The sequence below is a fragment of the Bufo gargarizans genome, chromosome 3 (assembly GCF_014858855.1).
Source record: "Bufo gargarizans isolate SCDJY-AF-19 chromosome 3, ASM1485885v1, whole genome shotgun sequence".
Classification (NCBI taxonomy): Eukaryota; Metazoa; Chordata; class Amphibia; order Anura; family Bufonidae; genus Bufo; species Bufo gargarizans.
Window position 1 is genome coordinate 602332397 of NC_058082.1, and position 19607 is coordinate 602352003.

Sequence of the window (19607 nt, forward strand, 5' to 3'; positions counted from 1 at the left end):
AGCGCTGCCAGGAACACTCATACCTTCCGAAATCCTCTAGAAAATCTCAGGTTAACATTTTAGGTGCTGGGAGGTAGAAATAAAACAATGTCCAAGTAAAGGGATAATTTAGGGAAATATCTGTCTGTCTATCCAATCTCCTATCTATCTATCTACCCTCCCACCTCATACTTATATCTATCTCATATCTGAGGCTACTTTCACACTCGCGTTTGGTGCGGATCCGTCATGGATCTGCACAGACGGATCCGCACCTATAATACAACCGCATGCATCCGTTCAGAACGGATCCGTTTGTATTATCTTTACCATAGCCAAAACGGATCCGTCTTCAACACCATTGAAAGTTAATGGGGGGCGGATCAGTTTTCTATTGTGCCATATTGTGTCAGTGAAAACTGATCCGTCCCCATTGACTTACATTGTGTGTCAGGGCGGATCCGTTTGCCTCCGCAAGCAGCGTTTTCGTGTCTGCCTCCAGAGTGGAATGGTGACAGAACGGAAGCAAACTGATGCATTCTGAACAGATCCTTATCCATTCAGAATGCATAGGGGCAAAACTGATCCGTTTTGGACCGCTTATGAGAGCCCTGAAACGGATCTCACAAACGGAAACCAAATGCCAGTGTGAAATTTGCCTGACTATATGAAAATTAAAAGAACTTTCACACATTTTTGCTCAAAATTGTGTTGGGACCATCTACCAGTGATAAGGTGGCTTCCAACAGATAGGACCTACACTATCAGATTTGCCCATCTGATGGAAGCCACCTTGTCGTTGGTAGATTGGTCCGACATAATTTTGATTTAAAAAAAAGTGTGTAAAGAGCTTGTAATTTTCATATAGTTAGTATAGTTGTAATGCAATTCAGAATTATCCACATTTCCAATGTTTGGTGTTTTCATGTGTCTGCGCATAGAGGAGTGTGCTGCATATAGTGTCTATCTATCTCATATCTATCTATCTTTCTATCTATCTATATATCCATTTCATATCTATCTATTTATCTATCTAGTATCTATCTATCTCATATCTATCTTGTATCTACAGTAAATACACTGAACAAAAATATAAACGCAACACTTTCGGTCACTAACACAGATTTATGCCTCATGCACACGGCCGTTGTTTGGGTCCGCATCCGAGCCGCCGTTTTGGTGGCTTGCATGCGGACCCATTCATTTCAATGGAGCCGCAAAAGATGCGGACAGCACTCCGTATGCTGTCCGCATCCGTGGCTCCGTTCCGCTGCCCCGCAAAAAAAATATAATATGTCCTATTCTTGTCCGCGATTTGCGGACAAGAATAGGCATTTATATTGCCGGCGCCCATTCCGTTCCGCAAATTGCGGAAGGCAACACGGGTGCCTTCCGTTTTTTGCAGATCCGCGGTTTGCGGACCGCAAAAAACTGCACGGTTGTGTGCATGAGGCCTTATACAGATTTGTGAACAATATATGAGAGTAATGGGTCTTTTGTGTATGTAGAAAATGTTTCAGATCTTTGAGTTCAGCTCATGCAAACTGGGAGCAAAACCGAAAGTGTTGGTTTATATTTTTGTTCTGTGTATTATTATTATTATTATTAAAGCGCCATTCATTCCATAGCGCTGTACATATGAAAAGGGGTATACATACATAATACAGATGGCACTAAGCATGAACAAGACGAGTTACAAACTGGTACAGAAGGAGAGAGGGCCCTGCTCGTGAGGGCTTACAATCTACATCTATCTATCTACCTATCTATCTATATACAGTCCTGATCAAAAATGTAAGACCACTTGAAAAATTGCAAAAAATCATATTTAGCATGGCTGGATCTTAACAAGGTTCCAAGCAGAGCTTCAACATGCAACAAGAAGAAATGGGAGTGAGACTAAACATTTTTTGAGCATTCAATTTAATGAAAATAACGAATAAACTGAAACAGGCTGCTTTTCAGCTGATCAAAAGTTTAGGACCACACCTCCCAAAAAAAACTAAACCCTTTTAAAGGCATGTGGTCCTAAACTTTGGATCAGCTGAAAAACAGCCTGTTTCAGTTTAATCGTTATTTTCAATTAATTGAATGCTCAAAAAATGTTTTGTCTCACTCCCATGTCTTCTTGTTGCATGTTGAAGCTTTTATTTGGAACCTTGTTAAGATCCAACAATGTAAAATATGATTTTTTGCCATTTTTCAAGTGGTCTCAAACTTTTGATCAGGACTGTATCTCATATCTATCTATCTATCTATCTATCTATCTATCTATCTATCTATCTCTAACTTGAAAAATAAGGCAACCCTCCAATGTTGGTAGAAGGGTGAAGGACCTGCTTTATTACCCCAAAACGCAACTTTTCAGTCTAGCTCAATGGGCCCTATCTCAAGCCCCACTGAGCTGGGCTGAAAAGTTGTATAGCTTGGAAGAAAGACGAGACAGAGGGGATATGGACAAGGTAAAAGAGGAGAGAATATTTAAAGGAAGAAAAACTGCTAGAAGAGGACATAGTTGCTACAAGAGGGGCAAAGGTATAAAAGTAATATCAGGAAGTATTACATTACTGAGAGAGTAGTGGATGCATGGAATAGCCTTCCTGCAGAAGTGGTAGCGGCAAATACAGTGAAGGAGTTTAAGCATGTATGGGATAGGCATAAGGCCATCCTTCATATAAGATAGGGCCACTGGCTATTCATAGTATTCAGTATATTGGGCAGACCAGATGGGCCAAATGGTTCTTATCTGCCGACACATTCTATGTTTCTATAACACAAATTTGATATATTTTTCTTCATGTTTTGATTTGGAATAGAATGTGTAGTGTTCCCAATGCATTTGTGTGTATGGAAAGAAAAGCTATTAAAAGGATTTTGAGCTTTATTCACCTTTTTAAACACAATGCTATTATTTTTAACACTACTATAGGAATAGCCCTTTAAACTATGCCGTTCATTAACATTTCATCCTTATCTACTTCTGCATATTAATATCTGTCTTACTAAGTTACAATTATGTGCTATGATATTGTAAGAAATCTTAGTTCTATAGAAATATAGCCTCCAGTGAGTCTACTCAGCCACAAATCTGTGCATATCATCTTCATCTACGCTCATGTACTGAGTCTCTACCAGTATCTGTTGTGTGTCTGGGCTGGTCCGCCATGCGTGCACACGGCAGCCGCTGGAGGCAGGAACACTATAAATTTGGTGGCTACTCAGCGATTCCATGTTATTCTTGGTCACATATTAAAGTCATTTCCTTTGGCAGCCTAGCTCATCCAAGTAACATGAATCTGGACAGAAGTGAATGCCATGGATTTTTTAACCTCACTGTAGGAGAAGATGTGCACGAAATACGGACAGCGTGTACAGAAAGTGCTCAAAGGGGTTTTCCCATGATTAATGTACAAAAAATTGAAATCACATATACAGTGTATGACAATCTCTTTCTAATAAAACCACAACCAGCCCTGTACTGCACATGGATCCAGAGATCTCCTCATTCATTGTTCTTCTAGATTCATGTCAAGCTGGAAGCTCAGGGGATGTGTCCTTTCTGTTGCAGCTCAGGGGTGTGTCCTTTTTGTTGCAGCTCTCTCCCTAGCACAGCTCAGGAGGCAATTGAAGAATGGAACTGAGCATGTGCGTCCACCGCAAGGTGGACAAAGAACTAAGAAAAAGAACAACTAGCAGGTGGCGCTATACTGATACATTTTATTAAATAACTCACTGGTTATACTAAAATTTTTAATTACATGCAATTACAAAAGTATTCAGATCCAGGTGCTGGTTTAAAAACTGCTGATATTTTTGTGGGACAACCCATTTAACAACTGAGGGCTACCCATGTGTACCCAGGGCACCATTAGGACAGGGTACAAGTGGTACTGCTCGAACTCTGCTGCCACTCGCCTACTACCCACCAGTTTTAATTATTTAATAGGTCCTATTTAGTATTTGGGCAAACCTAGTTCCCAATATGATGCTAATCCCAAGTCGTATTCTGTCCCCTCTCCCTCATATTTCCAAATTATAGTGTCACTGTGCTTGAGAAGACGAATACCAGTCTTCATCAGATGGATGCATTAGGGAGTATGGGGACTCTGACCATTTGAAACCATAGGGCCCAGATATGCCAGATGGGATCCCTTTGTGTCCTGTACCCGTTAACTGGGCAAAGCATGACTTTGACCAAAACATAAGATATAACAATTGGCCATATACTAGTAAATCACAAGTGGGAGGGAGAGCCAACGGTTGGTAATTTTGTTTCACGTTCAGGTGGATTTCAGTTTGTGATCCAAGCCAAAATTCGGATGAAATCCACATTCCATGCATGTGAATAGGGTTTTCGATAACCTGTTCACACGCATTTGAAATTTTACCCAGCAGATTTTTGTAGCCACCACTGAAGACGTCCCAAGCGGACATAAGTGGCCAGAGGTCGCACGTTTTTTGCAAAAGAGTAAAAATACTCCTCTGACCATTTTTGAGGAGTATTTTTACCCGAGGAGGAGTACGAAAGTTGCGGTAATTCAAATACATGAGGCCTCATGCACAGGACCGTTGTTTTATTCCGTGTCCGTTGTGATGTTTTTCTGCGGACCCATTGATTTTCATAGGGGCCGTTAAAAACTCGGCTAATGCACCGTTTGCCATCCGCGTCCGTGATCCTTGGTTCCAGGCCGTCAAAAAAATATAACCTGTCCTATTATTTTCACGGAAAACGGTTTGCGGCCCATTCAAGTCAATAGGACCACAAAAAAACGCGGAGGCACACAAGATTGTCATCCGCGTCTGCGCGTCCGTTTTTTTCCTATCATTTGCATGGCAAACCAGTCTTAGACTTTTTTTTAACATTCCTTTATGTCTGGTGATCCTCCAAAAATAAAGGAAGACACACGGAAACAAAAACGGAAACGGATCACGGAACAATGGAAGCCTATTTTGCGGAACGGAACACAACGACGGTCATGTGCATGAGGCCCAATACGTAGACCTACACTTGTTCAAATCTGCATTGGAGGCAAAAAAGCCTTATATGCGACACTTTTGTGTAAAAAGACAGGATCCCGAAAGGAAAGTGAACGGATCCCATCATAGTCGGTGGAGTCTGTTCAGCTTCTTCCCTGTGGGGTGACAGGAGGAGGGGGGGGAACAGTGTCACTAGTGGGGTGACAGGAGGAGCAGGGAGCAGGGTCGCTAGTGGGGTGACAGGAGGAGGAGTGAACAGGGTCACTAGTGGGGTGACAGGAGGAGGGGGGGAGCAGGGTCACTAGTGGGGTGACAGGAGGAGGGGGGAGCAGGGTCACTAGTGAGGTGACAGGAGGAGGGGGGAGCAGGGTCACTAGTGGGGTGACAGGAGGAGGGGGGAGCAGGGTCACTAGTGGGGTGACAGGAGGAGGGGGGAGCAGGGTCACTAGTGAGGTGACAGGAGGAGGGGGGAGCAGGGTCACTAGTGGGGTGACAGGAGGGGGTAGAAGGGTCACTAGTAGGGTGACAGGAGGAGGGAGGCAGGGTCACTAGTGGGGTGACAGGAGGAGAGGGCAGCAGGATCACTAGTGGGGTGACAGGAGGAGGGGGGAGCAGGGTCACTAGTTTGGTGACAGGAGGAGGGTGGAGCAGGGTCACTAGTGGGGTGACAGGAGGAGGGGGGAGCAGGGTCACTAGTGGGGTGACAGGAGGAGGGGGGAGCAGGGTCACTAGTGGGGTGACAGGAGGAGGGGGGAGCAGGGTCACTAGTGGGGTGGCAGGAGGAGGGGGGAGCAGGGTCACTAGTGGGGTGATAGGAGGAGAGGGGAGCAGGATCACTAGTGGGGTGAAAGGAGGAGGGGGGAGCAGGATCACTAGTGGGGTGACAGGAGGAGGGGGAAGCAGGGTCACTAGTGGGGTGACAGGAGGAGGGGAGCAGGGTCACTAGTGGAGTGACAGGAGGAGGGGGGAGCAGGGTCACTAGTGGGGTGAAAGGAGGAGGGGGAAGCAGGGTCACTAGTGGGGTGATAGGAGGAGGGGGAGCAGGGTCACTAGTGGGGTGAGGAGGAGGGGGGAGCAGGGTCACTAGTGGGGTGAAAGGAGGAGAGGGGAGCAGGGTCACCAGGTACTAGACAGATGAGTCCATGGCTCCTTACCTCTCCAGCGGCCCTGTCATGTTTCCTGGGGTCCTCAGGCAGCGCTCTCCACTCTCCTTACAACAGCCAACCCGGGATACGGCCTCTCCTCCTTCCAGCTCCCCTGCTGCAGGACCTGAGCTTTGCTATTGGTTATTTCAGGCACAGACAGCATCGCTGCGCTGCCCGCGCCGTTCACAGCGCTCACCGCACTGATGAATGTGGGGAAAAGTCTAAGGGGTATTGGTACGCCTTAGACTTTTTCCAGGGATTAAAATGGCCTGAACAGGCGTCTATGACGCTTGTACAGGTGTTATTGCGACCTCTGTGGCATAATAATTGATATTTATTTTGGTTGCCAAAGCTAAGCAATGTGGCTCACCTGTGTGTGGATCAGCAGTAGTGCAAATCCGTGGCAGGAATCGGAGAGTCTTCCATGAACATAGACTTAGAGAAACAAGGGTGTTACTTTTACTTTTTTGTAGAAGACGTTCTTTGTTTTTTAATTAGAGGAATTTGATAATTGATTCTCAGCCTTCTTCTTCTTCTGGTCTGATCGAAAGTAAAATACCAGACGTAAGACATTTCACTATCTGTTAACATAGTCTCAGTTTATAATCTGATTTGGATAACTCTAGGATATTGTAAATTTTCATGACATTTTTTATAGAAGGTATCTAACAGCAATGTGGGTGGCTGACGGAGATAAAAGTGTCTCGCGTTGCGAAGATGTAGAGTGGTAAACCACAGAGCAGAGAGGGAGTACAAGGTTACAGGGTTTATTCAAGGGTCAGCCACCGGTCTGGCAGACAATGCAGTGCATAAATGTCTACCAACCACATGAAAGAGGGTGCTAAAGTAAAGAGCATGAGAAATGGTGGGAACCAGCACACCTCCCAACTCTTGAAAATCCCAAGGAGGGACAACAGCAGCGCAGTAGTAATCTTTTTTGTTACACTAAGCCATGCCCCTAACTGTGCCCAATGCATCTATTCATGTCCAATCCCACCCAGTCCTGCACCACACAGCAGTTATGTCCCCTTATTGCCCCACACAGTAGTTATAGTGACTAGAGATGAGCGAATCGAAGCTGACGAAGTGGAATTCGATCCCAATTTCAGGAATTATTTGACTCGTACCGAATACGAATTTCCTCACGCTTCGGGTAATGAATCTCATTTTTTCTTAAAATGGCTGCTGCACGTGTTAGGACATGGAGCAAGGAACTCTGGGAATGAGGGATCACCCCCGATGCCATGCATGCAGCCAATCAGCAGCCAGCCAGCCCTGTGATGTCACAGCCCTATTAATACCTCAGCCATCTTGGATTCTGCCATTTTCTAGTGTACTTAGTGCAGGGAGAGACGTGTCTGCAGCTGCTAGGGAGAGTGCTAGAAAAACTTAATTGTGCTTTAAAAAAAAATTATTTAGAAGTGCAGAGAAAGATTATTCAAGGTGTAGGGAAAGGATAGGGAGAAATCATTCCACAGCATTTATGTAGAACAGGGTTCAGTAGGGGAGGTTACATACGGGGTAAGAGGAACAATCCTATTGCACCTTGCTGCGCTGACTGGGGAGCCAAAATGCCATTATACAGCTCTGTAATTCCAGCAAACCGTTCTTGTTATTGGGGTGTAAGTGCTGTTTGATACAGGCATTAACAGGGTTTATTACAAGGAAATATTTCTACATTTTATTTGCCCTTGTGCGGTGCAGTTATACGTTCTAAAGCATTTTTTGGCTTGTATTCGTGGCAAAAGTAAAATATATTTGCCCTTCAGCGGCGCAGTTATATGTTCTAAAGCCTTCTGTGGCGTGTATAAGTGGGAAAAAAAGGGCCTATTTGCCATTCAGCGGTGCACTTATATGTTCTAAAGCCCTTTTTGCCATGTATTAGGGGCAAAAGTAAAATATAGTTGACGTTCAGCAGTGCAGTTAAATGTTATATGCCACTCTGTGGCCTCCTAATGCTGCCGCCACCTCCACACTGTCATTTTACCACTCTGTGGCCTCCTCCTGGTGCTGCTGCTGCCTCCACACTGTCACCTTGCCACTCTGTGGTCTCCTCATGCTGCTGTCACCTCCACACTATGTCACCTTGCCGCTCTGTGGTCTTCTGATGCTGCTGCCACCTCCACACTATATCACCGGGTCACTCTGTGGTCTCCTGATGCTGCCGCCACCTCCACTGTCATTGTGCCACTCTGTAGCCTCCTCCTCATGCTGCCGCCACCTCCAGACTCTGTCATTGGGCCACACTGTGGTCTCCTCATGCTGCTTCCACCTCACCACTATGTTATAGGGCCACTCTGTGGACTTCTCATGCTGTTCCCACCCTCCCCACTTCATGGCTAGGCCACTATTTTGCCTTTCGGCCTGGCTGACATCATCATTTATTTAACCATTCTTCTGATCTGTCAGAAGGAAGCAAAAATGAGACGCACAACAGATCCTGTCTGTGTAGCAGCTGTAAGGCCTGTATGGTCCCATCAGAATTGGTTTGTGATTTGGTAGCCAAAAGCAGGAGTGGGTACAAAACACAGAAGACATGCAAATACTCCATTCACATGTCATCTCTGTTTTGGATCTGTTTGGATCTCTGTTTTCACTACCAGAGCAGACCCCTCATGCGTGTTACTGCAAGGCACAGTGTTCTACACCACTATAAAGACTCTCGGCAGACAGGAAATGAAATAGCCGTGTTTTTAACGCGATTCGCCACAAATAAATTCGGATCGAACTGAATTTTTTCAAAAAATTCGGCAAACCAGCCAAGTGGAATTTTTGAAAAATTTGCTCATCACAGTAGAATGTCACCTTAGTGCCCTCACAAAGTAGTTATGCCCCCTTAGCACCCTTCCACAGTATATATGCCCCACTAGCGACCACACAATAGAATGCCCCCTTATTATCCACACACAGTAGTTATGTCCCCTTAGTGCTCCTATTATGGTAGCACTGCCCTCTTAGTTCCCCTATTATAGTAGTGCTTCCCCCTTAGTGTCCATATTATAGTAGTGCTGCCCCCAGGGGCGAAATGGGAACTTATAATGGCCCTGGAAGAAAACTAAAAGTGGCCCCAGGCTGTAGGTGGGTCCAAACTGACAGAAGGCAGGGGCAACACAAGTAGGCAGGGCCAGCAATACCATATTGAGCATAAAATACCACCCCAGCAGAGCCAAATACCTCAGTGCAACACAATAAACTGCCCCAGTAGCATCAAAAACCACAGTGCAGTATAAAATAATGCCCCAGTAGCACAAAATACCTCTTCAAAAGCTGCCCCGCTGTGGTGGTGACTGCCAGCACTTACGTTCAGTCCACCTACTCTAGTTTCCTCACAATGGCAATACAATTGAATTCAGAAATCAGGAGGACACCTGTGGTCACCGGCCAGGTACTACTTGACGCCCCCCAGCATTACTTAACTGGCTGGCTGACGTGAGAAGAGCTCAGGAGGCCCCCTAGACATCGCCCCACTTGGAAATTTCCCTGTAGAATCTATGGCCTATCCACCCCTGGCTGCCCCCTTAGTGACTTCTACTATAGTAGTGCTGCCTTCTTAGTTCCTCCTCATAGTAGTAAAGTCACTGTAGTGTTAATAAACTAAAAAAGTTATACTTATCTATCCCCATGCCCCTGATGAACAAAGCACATCCTGCTTTCCTCAGCAGTTTGTGCCTCCAACACTCTCTGTACCATATAGTCATCACAATACATGTGTAGTACACAAGTACCTGCAAATGTTTGGTTTGTAATTTTTGTCATGTAACATACACCCAGCATGACACTGTATGATTATCAGGGACTGGGTTACCCACCTTGTTCCTCCCTTCTTGATAGGAGTGTACTGGTCCTACTTCCTGTCTAGAGGGGGAGTTGTAGTCTAGTGAGTGAGAAGAGAGGAAGCAAGTCTATGTGCTCCTTCTCCTTAGGCCTCAAGATCCAGAAAATAACTGATCTCTGTGAGTTATTGCTTTTACTACAGAAAGAGCAAGAGAGAGAAAGAAAGACAAGAACTTGGAATCTGCATGGCTAAAGCTAGTTTCACACTAAAGATTACAGATCCAGCAGGCTGTTCCGTTCAGGAACCGCCTGCCGGATCCGTCACTGCCGGGTACTGCAATCCGGCCCCATTAAATATAATGGGGTCTGGCAGATTTCCAGCTCAAATCTGGCTAATATGCATAGAATTGGCAAGACAAGTACTGCACAGTGTTTTTTGTGCAGCCAATTCCCAGCATTTTAAGCTGGAAGAGCCTTCTGGAATGCGAAACAGGCCTAAAGCATAGGAGTCAGCAAGATAACTACTACAGCTATACAGACTTTGCTGCTTGCAAGGGACTACGGTTAAGACACCTGTTGCACTTATTCACTGGCCAGATGTGCCACTAAAACCTGTATCCCGCAGTGTACACTACAGCCACACTCACCAGATTACAGCTGCTAGCCAGAGATTGTAATAAGAGAGACTTTAGCAAGACAGCATACCAAGAGCCTCCACACCTCTGGAAAAAGGATTTGCACTGTGAACAGACTACTGTTGGTTGCGCTCAAATAAAAAGAGACGTTCATTCTTCAACTTCTGGTCCAAATTCCTGACTCCTACCACACTGTATGCTGACCATTGCACTACTACACCTCCTGCCAGGCACCTATACAACTACCGGCATCAAGGGCACCCCAAACTACCATCAGGCAGTAGCCCCAACAACAGGGAGTGCTCCAAGGGAAGAAAGGGTGCACACTCCTCTCATTGTACCAGCCATAGGGAGCAATGTCTTGAGGGAAACCACCGCGACACATCCTATAGACTGAGCCACTACCACTCCCATCCTTCAGTCCGGCTCCTCAAGGGTTCACTGCACATGTATTGTTTTAGCTTACTCCTGATCATTGTAAAACATACATGTATGGACAGTTCTTCTGATTGAAACGATTCAGTAATGACAATAGGAAATTGCTAGTAATGTAATTCCCTAATATTCTGACATGTCCTTTCAAAGTGGGATAGAGATTGCTGTAATTAGTGGGATACACAGAAGAGAGTCTTCCCATTTAAGAGCAAAATAGGTCCTCGATCATGGTTTTTGCCACCCAAGACAAAAAACCTTCTTTGTTTTCCCCTTCATATTCTTTTTATGCTTTTTGGGCAAATTCTTCATCACTTTTTTGCATTCCTGTAGAGAGGGAAGCCGCGCGTAAGTACTCACCACTCAGCAGCAAAGGGGGAGGGAGGTAGGAAACAACCAAGGCTAGGCCACCAACTGCTCCACTGCACCTGTATGATCTGCCTCTATGGTACAGAGACCTAGCTAGGCTGTCTTTCACCTGGGACAAAGGTTTATTTTGCAGTCCCAGTCTTTAAAGAAATTTTAAAGTATTTATAGAAATACAGTGCAATCTGCAGCCAGCCAGTTAAATAGCATGTTACATAGTTTTGTGGAAAAAAGATTCAGCAAAACTTGTACTTTGTACATTTAAATCTCTGCTCTTTCTGTGCTCAGTAGTGCATGGGACTAACTTATCAGTGACTGACAGCTATCTCTGTATACACAATGTTATCAGTCACTGATAAGGCAACCCCATGTACAACTGTGCTCAGAAAAGGCTGAGATATAAATGTATAAACTAGAAGTTTTGCTGAATGTTTTGCCATAAAACTATATATCAATCTGCTCAGCTCCTCCTGCTCTATAACATGCTGCCTGCACTGTATTTTGTTGTGAGAAGTTCTTTTTAAACAGCCTACCTAAGGAATAGTAGCTCGTTGGCAACACTCTGTCACTCAGCACCCATTGTCAGGAAATTACATAGCCAGTGCATGGCTGTTCTAGGAGGTTTGCTATGCAAACCAATCAAGCCCCAGCTGCTCAATCTATCTGTGAGCCTTAACGCCGAGCCAATCAGGTTCCTGACTCGGCGTCCAATCCCAGAGCCAGGCTGGGATTTAAGTCTTGCACACTTTGTTTTGTCTTTTATCCTGACTACTTTTTGTTCTTTGTGCTCAGAACAGCACTGCATTTCTGTTAGTCCTGTGTATTGACCTCGGCCTGATTCTGGAATAACCCCTTGTCTATAGTTTAGGCTTTTACTGTTTCTCCTGGCTTTGACTCCTCTGCTTCTTTCTGGTTTACCCCCTTTGTCTTCTATTGACTCTCCTGGCTCAGATTCTGGCTGGTTTTACTCTCCTGCTACTTCCTGGCATCTGATAGGTCTGCTACCTTTGACCTCACACCTGTTTTCTACTGCCTTACTTCCCAAACATAACCTGGTGGGCGCCGGTGAACACTTAGGGTTAGCCTTATATCTATAAACTGGACAGCGTAAAGAAAGATAGGTAGCCGATTTTGAGTTTGCTGGCAGTGGTCCTGGACAGTGACCCTGTATTCTTCCTTACCTTTGTTTCTTTACACCCAGGGCAAGTCGTGCGCTCCCCCCTAGCTACACCCTACTATAGTATGTATGGACTTGGGTATACTATATAACAACATTGTAAATATTATATTTAGTTTAATGTTCTCTGTTTATATAATATTAAAATTTCTATACAGATATAGCAGGCTGTATTTAAATCATTAAAACAGGAGGGTAGAGAGGAAGCACTTAAGAACTATAATGAAAAGGTAGAATATGTAAAAAACAAATAAAAGCAGCCAAACTAGAGACCGAGAGATTAATTGCCAAAGAGAGCAAAACTAACTGTAAAATGTTCTTCAATTATATAAATGGTAAAAAGTATAAATCTGAAGGTGTTGGCCCTTTACAGAGTAATGAGGGGGGAGTCGCAGAGAGCGACGAGGAGAAAGCAAAGCTATTAAATATTTTTTTTCTCCACTGTATTCACTGAGGAAAATAAACTGTCAAATGAAATGCAGAATGTAAAAGTGAATTCCCCATTAAAAGTTCCTTGTTTGACCCAGGAAGAAGTACAGTGGTGTCTTAAAAAGATTAAAATAGCGAAATCGCCAGGACCGGATGGCATACACCCCCGTATCCTAAGAGAATTAAGTAATGTCATAGCCAGACCCTTATTTCTGATATTTAAGGACTCTATACTGACAGAGAGTATTCCACAGGATTGGCGCATGGCAAATGTGGTGCCAATATTCAAAAAGGGGCCTAAAACAGAGCCCGGAAACTATAGGCCGGTAAGTTTAACATCTGTCGTGGGTAAACTGTTTGAAGGCTTTCTAAGAGATGCTATCTTGGAGTACGTCAATGAAAATAAGCATATAACGCCATATCAGCATGGCTTCATGAGGGATCGGTCATGTCAAACTAATTTAATCAGTTTCTATGAGGAGGTAAGTTCTAGACTTGACAGCGGCGAATCAATGGATGTCGTATATCTGGACTTCTCCAAAGCATTTGACACTGTACCACATAAAAGGTTAGTATATAAAATGTGAATGCTCGGACTGGGAGTAACTGGCTGAGTGATAGAAACAGAGGGTGGTTATTAATAGTACATACAAAGATTGGGTCACTGTCACTAGTGGAGTACCTCAGGGGTCAGTATTGGGCCCTATTCTCTTCAATATATTTATTAATGATCTTGTAGAAGGCTTGCACAGTAAAGTATAATTTTTTGCAGATGACACTAAACTGTGTAAAGTAATTAACACTGAAGAGGACAGTATACTACTACAGAGCGATCTGGATAGATTGGAGGCTTGGGCAGATAAGTGGCAGATGAGGTTTAACACTGACAAATGTAAGGTTATGCACATGGGAAGGAATAATGCAAGTCACCCGTACATACTAAATGGTAAAACACTCGGTAACACTGACATGGAAAAGGACCTAGGAATTTTAGTGAACAGGAAACTAAGCTGTAAAAAACAGTGTCAGGCAGCTGCTGCCAAGGCCAATAAGATAATGGGTTGCATTAAAAGGGGCATATATGCCAGTGATGAGATCATAGTCCTACCACTTTACAAATCACTAGTCAGACCACACATGGAGTACTGTGTATAGTTCTGGGCTCCTGTAAACAAGGCAGACATAGCAGAGCTGGAGAGGGTTCAGAGGAGGGCAACTAAAGTAATAACTGGAATGGGGCAACTACAGTACCCTGAAAGATTAGCAAAATGAGGGTTATTCACTTTAGAAAAAAGACGACTGGGGGGAGATCTAATTACTATGTATAAATATATCAGGGGTCAGTACAGGGATCTCTCCCATCATCTATTTATCCCCAGGACTGTGACTGTGACGAGGGGACATCCTCTGCGTCTGGAGGAAAGAAGGTTTGTACACAAACATAAAAGAGGATTCTTTACGGTAAGAGCAGTGAGACTATGGAACTCTCTGCCTGAGGAGGTGGTGATGGTGAATTAACTAAAAGAGTTCAAGAGGGGCCTGGATGTATTTCTGGAGCGTAATAATATTACAGGCTATAGCTACTAGAGAGGGGTCGTTGATTCAGGGAGTTATCTGATTGCCTGATTGGAGTCGGGAAGGAATTTTTTTCCCCTTAAGTGGGGAAAATTGGCTTCTACCTCCAGTTTCTTTTGCCTTCCTCTGGATCAACTTGCAGAATAACAGGCCGAACTGGATGGACAAATGTATTTTTTCGGCCTTATATACTATGTTACAATATGTATCTTTACCTGCGTGGCACTCTGCCACTTTAACAAAAGGAAGTAAGTCATATGTTAGATATAAGGAACACTATGTTTTAGTCTCTGCTTGCAGTCTGGTAAAGCAAGTTCCTGCAATAAAACATAATGAAGATGTTCCCTAAAATATCCCGGTGGCTACCAGCCAAAAAAAAACGCCCTTCATATAATCTGACCCGGTGATCAAGACATTGTTTATGCAGTTAATTTTAGCAAGCCCTACCTCTAAGAGTGTTAGAAATCTCACCTCTTTGACAGAATCGTAGTTTTATGCTTTATGATTTTTGGCTCAGTTGGCCTGGTTTGCTTGCACTGAAAAGACAGTGGATTTTGGCCAGACCATGCAAATTGTGTAAACTTTTAATACAGCACTGACAACAAATGGTGCTGCTATTAATACTGATTAACCCTAGAGGAAAACAGCTAGGCAGTGCTGTTCAAGGGTGCATCTTTACTTAAAATAGTTATTTGGTTTAAAAAAAAAACATTTTCAAATACTCTAATTCATAATTTTCAGCTTTTATAGGAGGGTCCGCTAAATCAAGCGGCATCAACAAATCTTGCCCAGTGTGGAGAGCATCTACATATAGTATTTCTTGCTCTGGAGAACTTTACAGGTTTGATTATTCTATGGCCAGCCTATTGACTTCAATGGACACTGTGTAATGCTCCACTTCTCCTGTGGTGGTGCTGCAGAGGTACTAAACACTTGCTGCAGCAATCACTCACAATGTACAGATGATCGCTGGGGATACACGCGGCGGGAAACACTGCAATCAGTTTATCGTCAAGGGACTCTTCTAAGAGAAAAACTTTGTCCAAAGCAGGCAATCACATCATAAAGAAGGGTCTCTTATAATCAGGGCACTCAAGTGGTTGTCCGAGATAATTAAAAATCTCAGATAAGCCCTTCAAGTGCTTAAAAATAAATAAATAAATCACATTATACTTTTAAGCTTAATAAAATGCATTAAGCACTTGTACAGCTTGTCTGGGATTTTGTACTAAGCTAGTGGGTACTATGGCCAGTGATCCCCAAACTACCAACTGGGAGGCCATGAAGAAGTTTTTGATCAAGGACCTTTGAAGATGGGCCGCTTTACGTACATTGCTTATGTCCCCCATCCCTTTCAATCATAATCCTAAATTAAAGGAAAACCATAGGTAAAACTAACAGCTGTTATTTGTAGTGCTGGGTATGAAGGGGCGGAGCATGACACAGGAATCCAATGTCCTAGATAGGGTCTCTGTGTCATGCACCGCCCCCTTCGTACCCTGCACTAGACATAACACAACTTTGCCTTGAGTGTTCCTCCAATCAGAAGGTTTCTAAGGGGGCTGTTACAACATGCGATTTTCAGGGCACATAAGATATATCCTTCCAGATAATTGGCCCCTATAATCTACCTGAGCAACTGCTTGTTTGCATCTTTAATTCAAAATAAAAGATGCCCGATTATTGGCGCCATATCTCCCTGTGTAATCAAGGATGTGCTGCCGATAATCAATAGAACTGGATGATAGAAGGATGGCGGCGGTAGCGATCATTCCTCCCCCGTATAGCCCAATGCAAACAAACGTCGATTGATGAGTTCATGTCGACTGGCGCTTGTCCTTCCCGAACAATGCGCAGTCTAATATCACATGCAGAGCACACAGGAATACAATTCACAATCCTATTCAGATACAGTTTCAAGTACAAATCATACTTCTGGCAAGGCAAAATACAAATTATATTTAATGACAGTCCTCTCCCTCTAGGCGGAAATGAGAACAATAGAATGGCACACAATGGGGAGACACTTTCACACACCCACTGGAAGGGATTAAGCGGATCAGTGTGTAATGTTATGTCACCTCTGCAGATATGCAGTATACATGCAGACGAGCATTACACCATCACACAATGTAGACTCTGCCTGGAGCTACATTTGAGATTTAATGTGCACTGTGAGGCAGAGACAGTACTACGGACATCTGGACAAACAGAACTTACGTCATGTCTAATGAATGCGATCATATCATGTTGTGTACAGCATCCACGTCTAGTTAGAACCATGCACCACTTGTGACTCTAACATCACTACAGAACTCAGATTAAAAGGGTTAACCCCTTCCTGATGCAGTCATTTTCCATTTTGGGTTCTCACTCCCTGTCTTCAAAAACAATGACTTTTTTTATTTTATTCTATCAGTCACACAGCGCAAGGATCACCACCTTCAGCACTACAGATGCTGTGAAACTACAACTCCCAGCATGCACACTTACCTGGCAGTTCTCTTAACTTCTACAGAAGTGAAAGGAGGATTCTGAGAGTTGTAGTTTCAGAACAGCTGGAGTGACGGAGGTTGCTGATCCCTGACACAGCGCTTGCATTTTACAGGAAAAGTCGTACTTTCTAATGGCACCATTTAATATTCCATATGATGCAGTGGGAAGCTGGTTAAAAATGTAACTGGGGTGGAATCGGAAAAAAAAAGCAATTCCATCATATTTTAATGGGTTTTGCTCTTACGGCTTTCACTGTGCAATAAACCTGTTAACCTTATGCTGCTGGTCAGTAAGATATCGGATTTATATATTCTAAATATCGGATTTACAGACATGAGGTACAGTATGGCACCAGAGGAGGTAGTATTTAGTGTAGGTTCTTGTCCTAAAGAGATCGCCTTGTTATCGGCGGACAGGCACAAATAATTTTATACAAAATGTAGTTGTCAAGAATCTCACATTTATAACGTAGCATTAGGATTAGTACATTTTCTATAGTGAGTATGGCACTATTAAATTTACTTTGTTATTTGTGTTTGCAGAGGGCTGCTGCATTGTATTTGTTTTTGCTGTCCTAAAGAGATCGCCTTGTCGTTGGCGGAAAGGCACAGTTTCCAAGAATCTCACATTTATAATGTAGCATTAAACTAGTACATTTTCTATAGTGAGTATGGCACTATTGAATTTACTTTATTGTTTGTGTTTGCAGAGGGCTGTTGCATTGTGTTTGTTTTTGCTTTTGTCTTTTCAGTCATGGCGACGTGCACCTGCGCATTGGGATGCGCTAAGTAACCCACATTTTTTTCTTCACAACAGACAAGAGGTACCCGTTGGCCATCAGCTATCTGTAACAACACCCCATACACACGCATGCTTATTTCAGCCAAGTGTGCATGTAGCCTGAACAGGAAGAGAGGCAATTTACTGGAGGTCACATCACCAAAAAATAAAAGGATCAGGCAGTTGAAATCAAACAGCCTGATCATTCTCTCCCTAACATCTACTGTTGAGGTAGAGTCAGGAGGCCCTTATAATCATTAGACGTTCAGCTAAATTATCATGTGCTTCTGACAAATCAATGTCAGGGACGCTCGTTCCCTGTCCCCTCGCCATAAGCCCCCCTAATGTTGCAGAGGGACCTCTTTCCCCTCTCAGGCCGCAGGCCCAGGGAGGACTTTTACTTCTGCACCCCCTTTTAGCAACACCCCTGCAAATGAGACTGCAATCTACATATACACAGGACAGTGTTACTTACTTTGGAGTGTCGGTGGTTGCATCTTCAAAACGTTCTAGTACATCGTTGGAGTCTTTTTCTCCACTGACCTCAGGATTTTCCTGCTCATGCCGTGCTGTGTTTTGCTGTGAAGCCTCTTCTGTTCCACCACGATCATCTAGTGTCCGCTCCTGATTTAAGTCTCCTTTATCCAGGTTATTTTTATCTTGAGCGTCTACATGTTCCTTGCAAGGCTCTTGGACTCCAGCACCCTGCTTCGGATTTCCTAGAGATGATTTTGGTGAGAAATGGAAAAGGTTCCCTATAAAATGAAAAAAGTTCTCCCTGGATTGTTTCTCACTGTCCAGCACTTTGAAATTATGTGGGAATTCTCCATCGTTTTCTTCCTCAGGTTCTGAAATGTTATGCACTGGAGGACTGGAGCTTTGTGCCAGTGTAACCTACAGAAAAAAACAGAAAGTGTTCCATTAATGAATCCGGTCCATGGTAATACAAATTTAAAATGAAAGGGTTTTGCTCATCACAGACATTAAAGGGGTTGTCTCACTTCAGCAAGTGGCATTTATCGCACTTACTAATGTAGTGTGATTGTCCATGTTGCCTTCTTTGCTGGCTTGATTAATTTTTCCATCACATTATACACTTCTCATATCCAGGGGATACAACCACCCTGCAATCCATCAGTGGTGGTCGTGCTTGTACACTATTGAAAAAAAACACTGGCCTCCCTGGTGGCTGGGACTGTGGGAGTTCACATAGGCTAGAGCTTTTTCCTATAGTGTGCAAACAGGACCACTGCTGCTGGATTGCAGGGTGGTCATAACCATGGAAATGAGCAGTGTATTATGTGATGGAAAAATGAATCAAGCCACAGCAAAGGAGACAATATGGACAATCACAATACATTAGTAAGTGCCTTGTATTAACTTTCTCTACATAATAAATGTTGTTTGCTGAAGCGAAATAACCCCTTTGATATAGTAATTTTATGCTATATCAGCCTGATTGGTGGGACCTGATCACGGACCCCCATGAATCCAAGAAGGGAAATGTTTGATCCCTGCGTGAATGCACTTGGCTGCCTCTGTATTCACCATAATGAAGCCTGTTTGGTGCCTGAGTGGATGTACATCGCTGTCTTTGTATCTCCTTTGCATTATAATGGAGCATGCCATAACTCTACCGGGAGGAGACAGCATTCTTGGGATTAAAGGAAATTCCACAGATCAAACCATTTATGGCATATACGTGCACATGAAATCATAGAGAGGTGTCCCATCCAGGAAATTAGTGGCATATCGCTAAGATATTCCATCTTGGTGCAGTTCCACCTCTGAGGAACCTCAAAGTGAAGGCACACCAGCTGTTTCCCTCCGTGACTGCTGTGG

At 43.8% G+C, this 19607-nt stretch overlaps 1 protein-coding gene across 1 annotated transcript in view; it reads right to left on the reverse strand.

Annotated features, from left to right (window-relative positions):
- Positions 1 to 19607, reverse strand: part of CRYBG3 (crystallin beta-gamma domain containing 3) — a 175928-nt gene that overhangs the window by 103502 nt on the left and 52819 nt on the right. The window contains exon 3 of the mRNA XM_044284494.1: positions 18241 to 18659. Within this exon, the coding sequence (XP_044140429.1) occupies positions 18241 to 18659 (419 nt within the window). The remainder of the gene's footprint in view (positions 1 to 18240; positions 18660 to 19607) is intronic.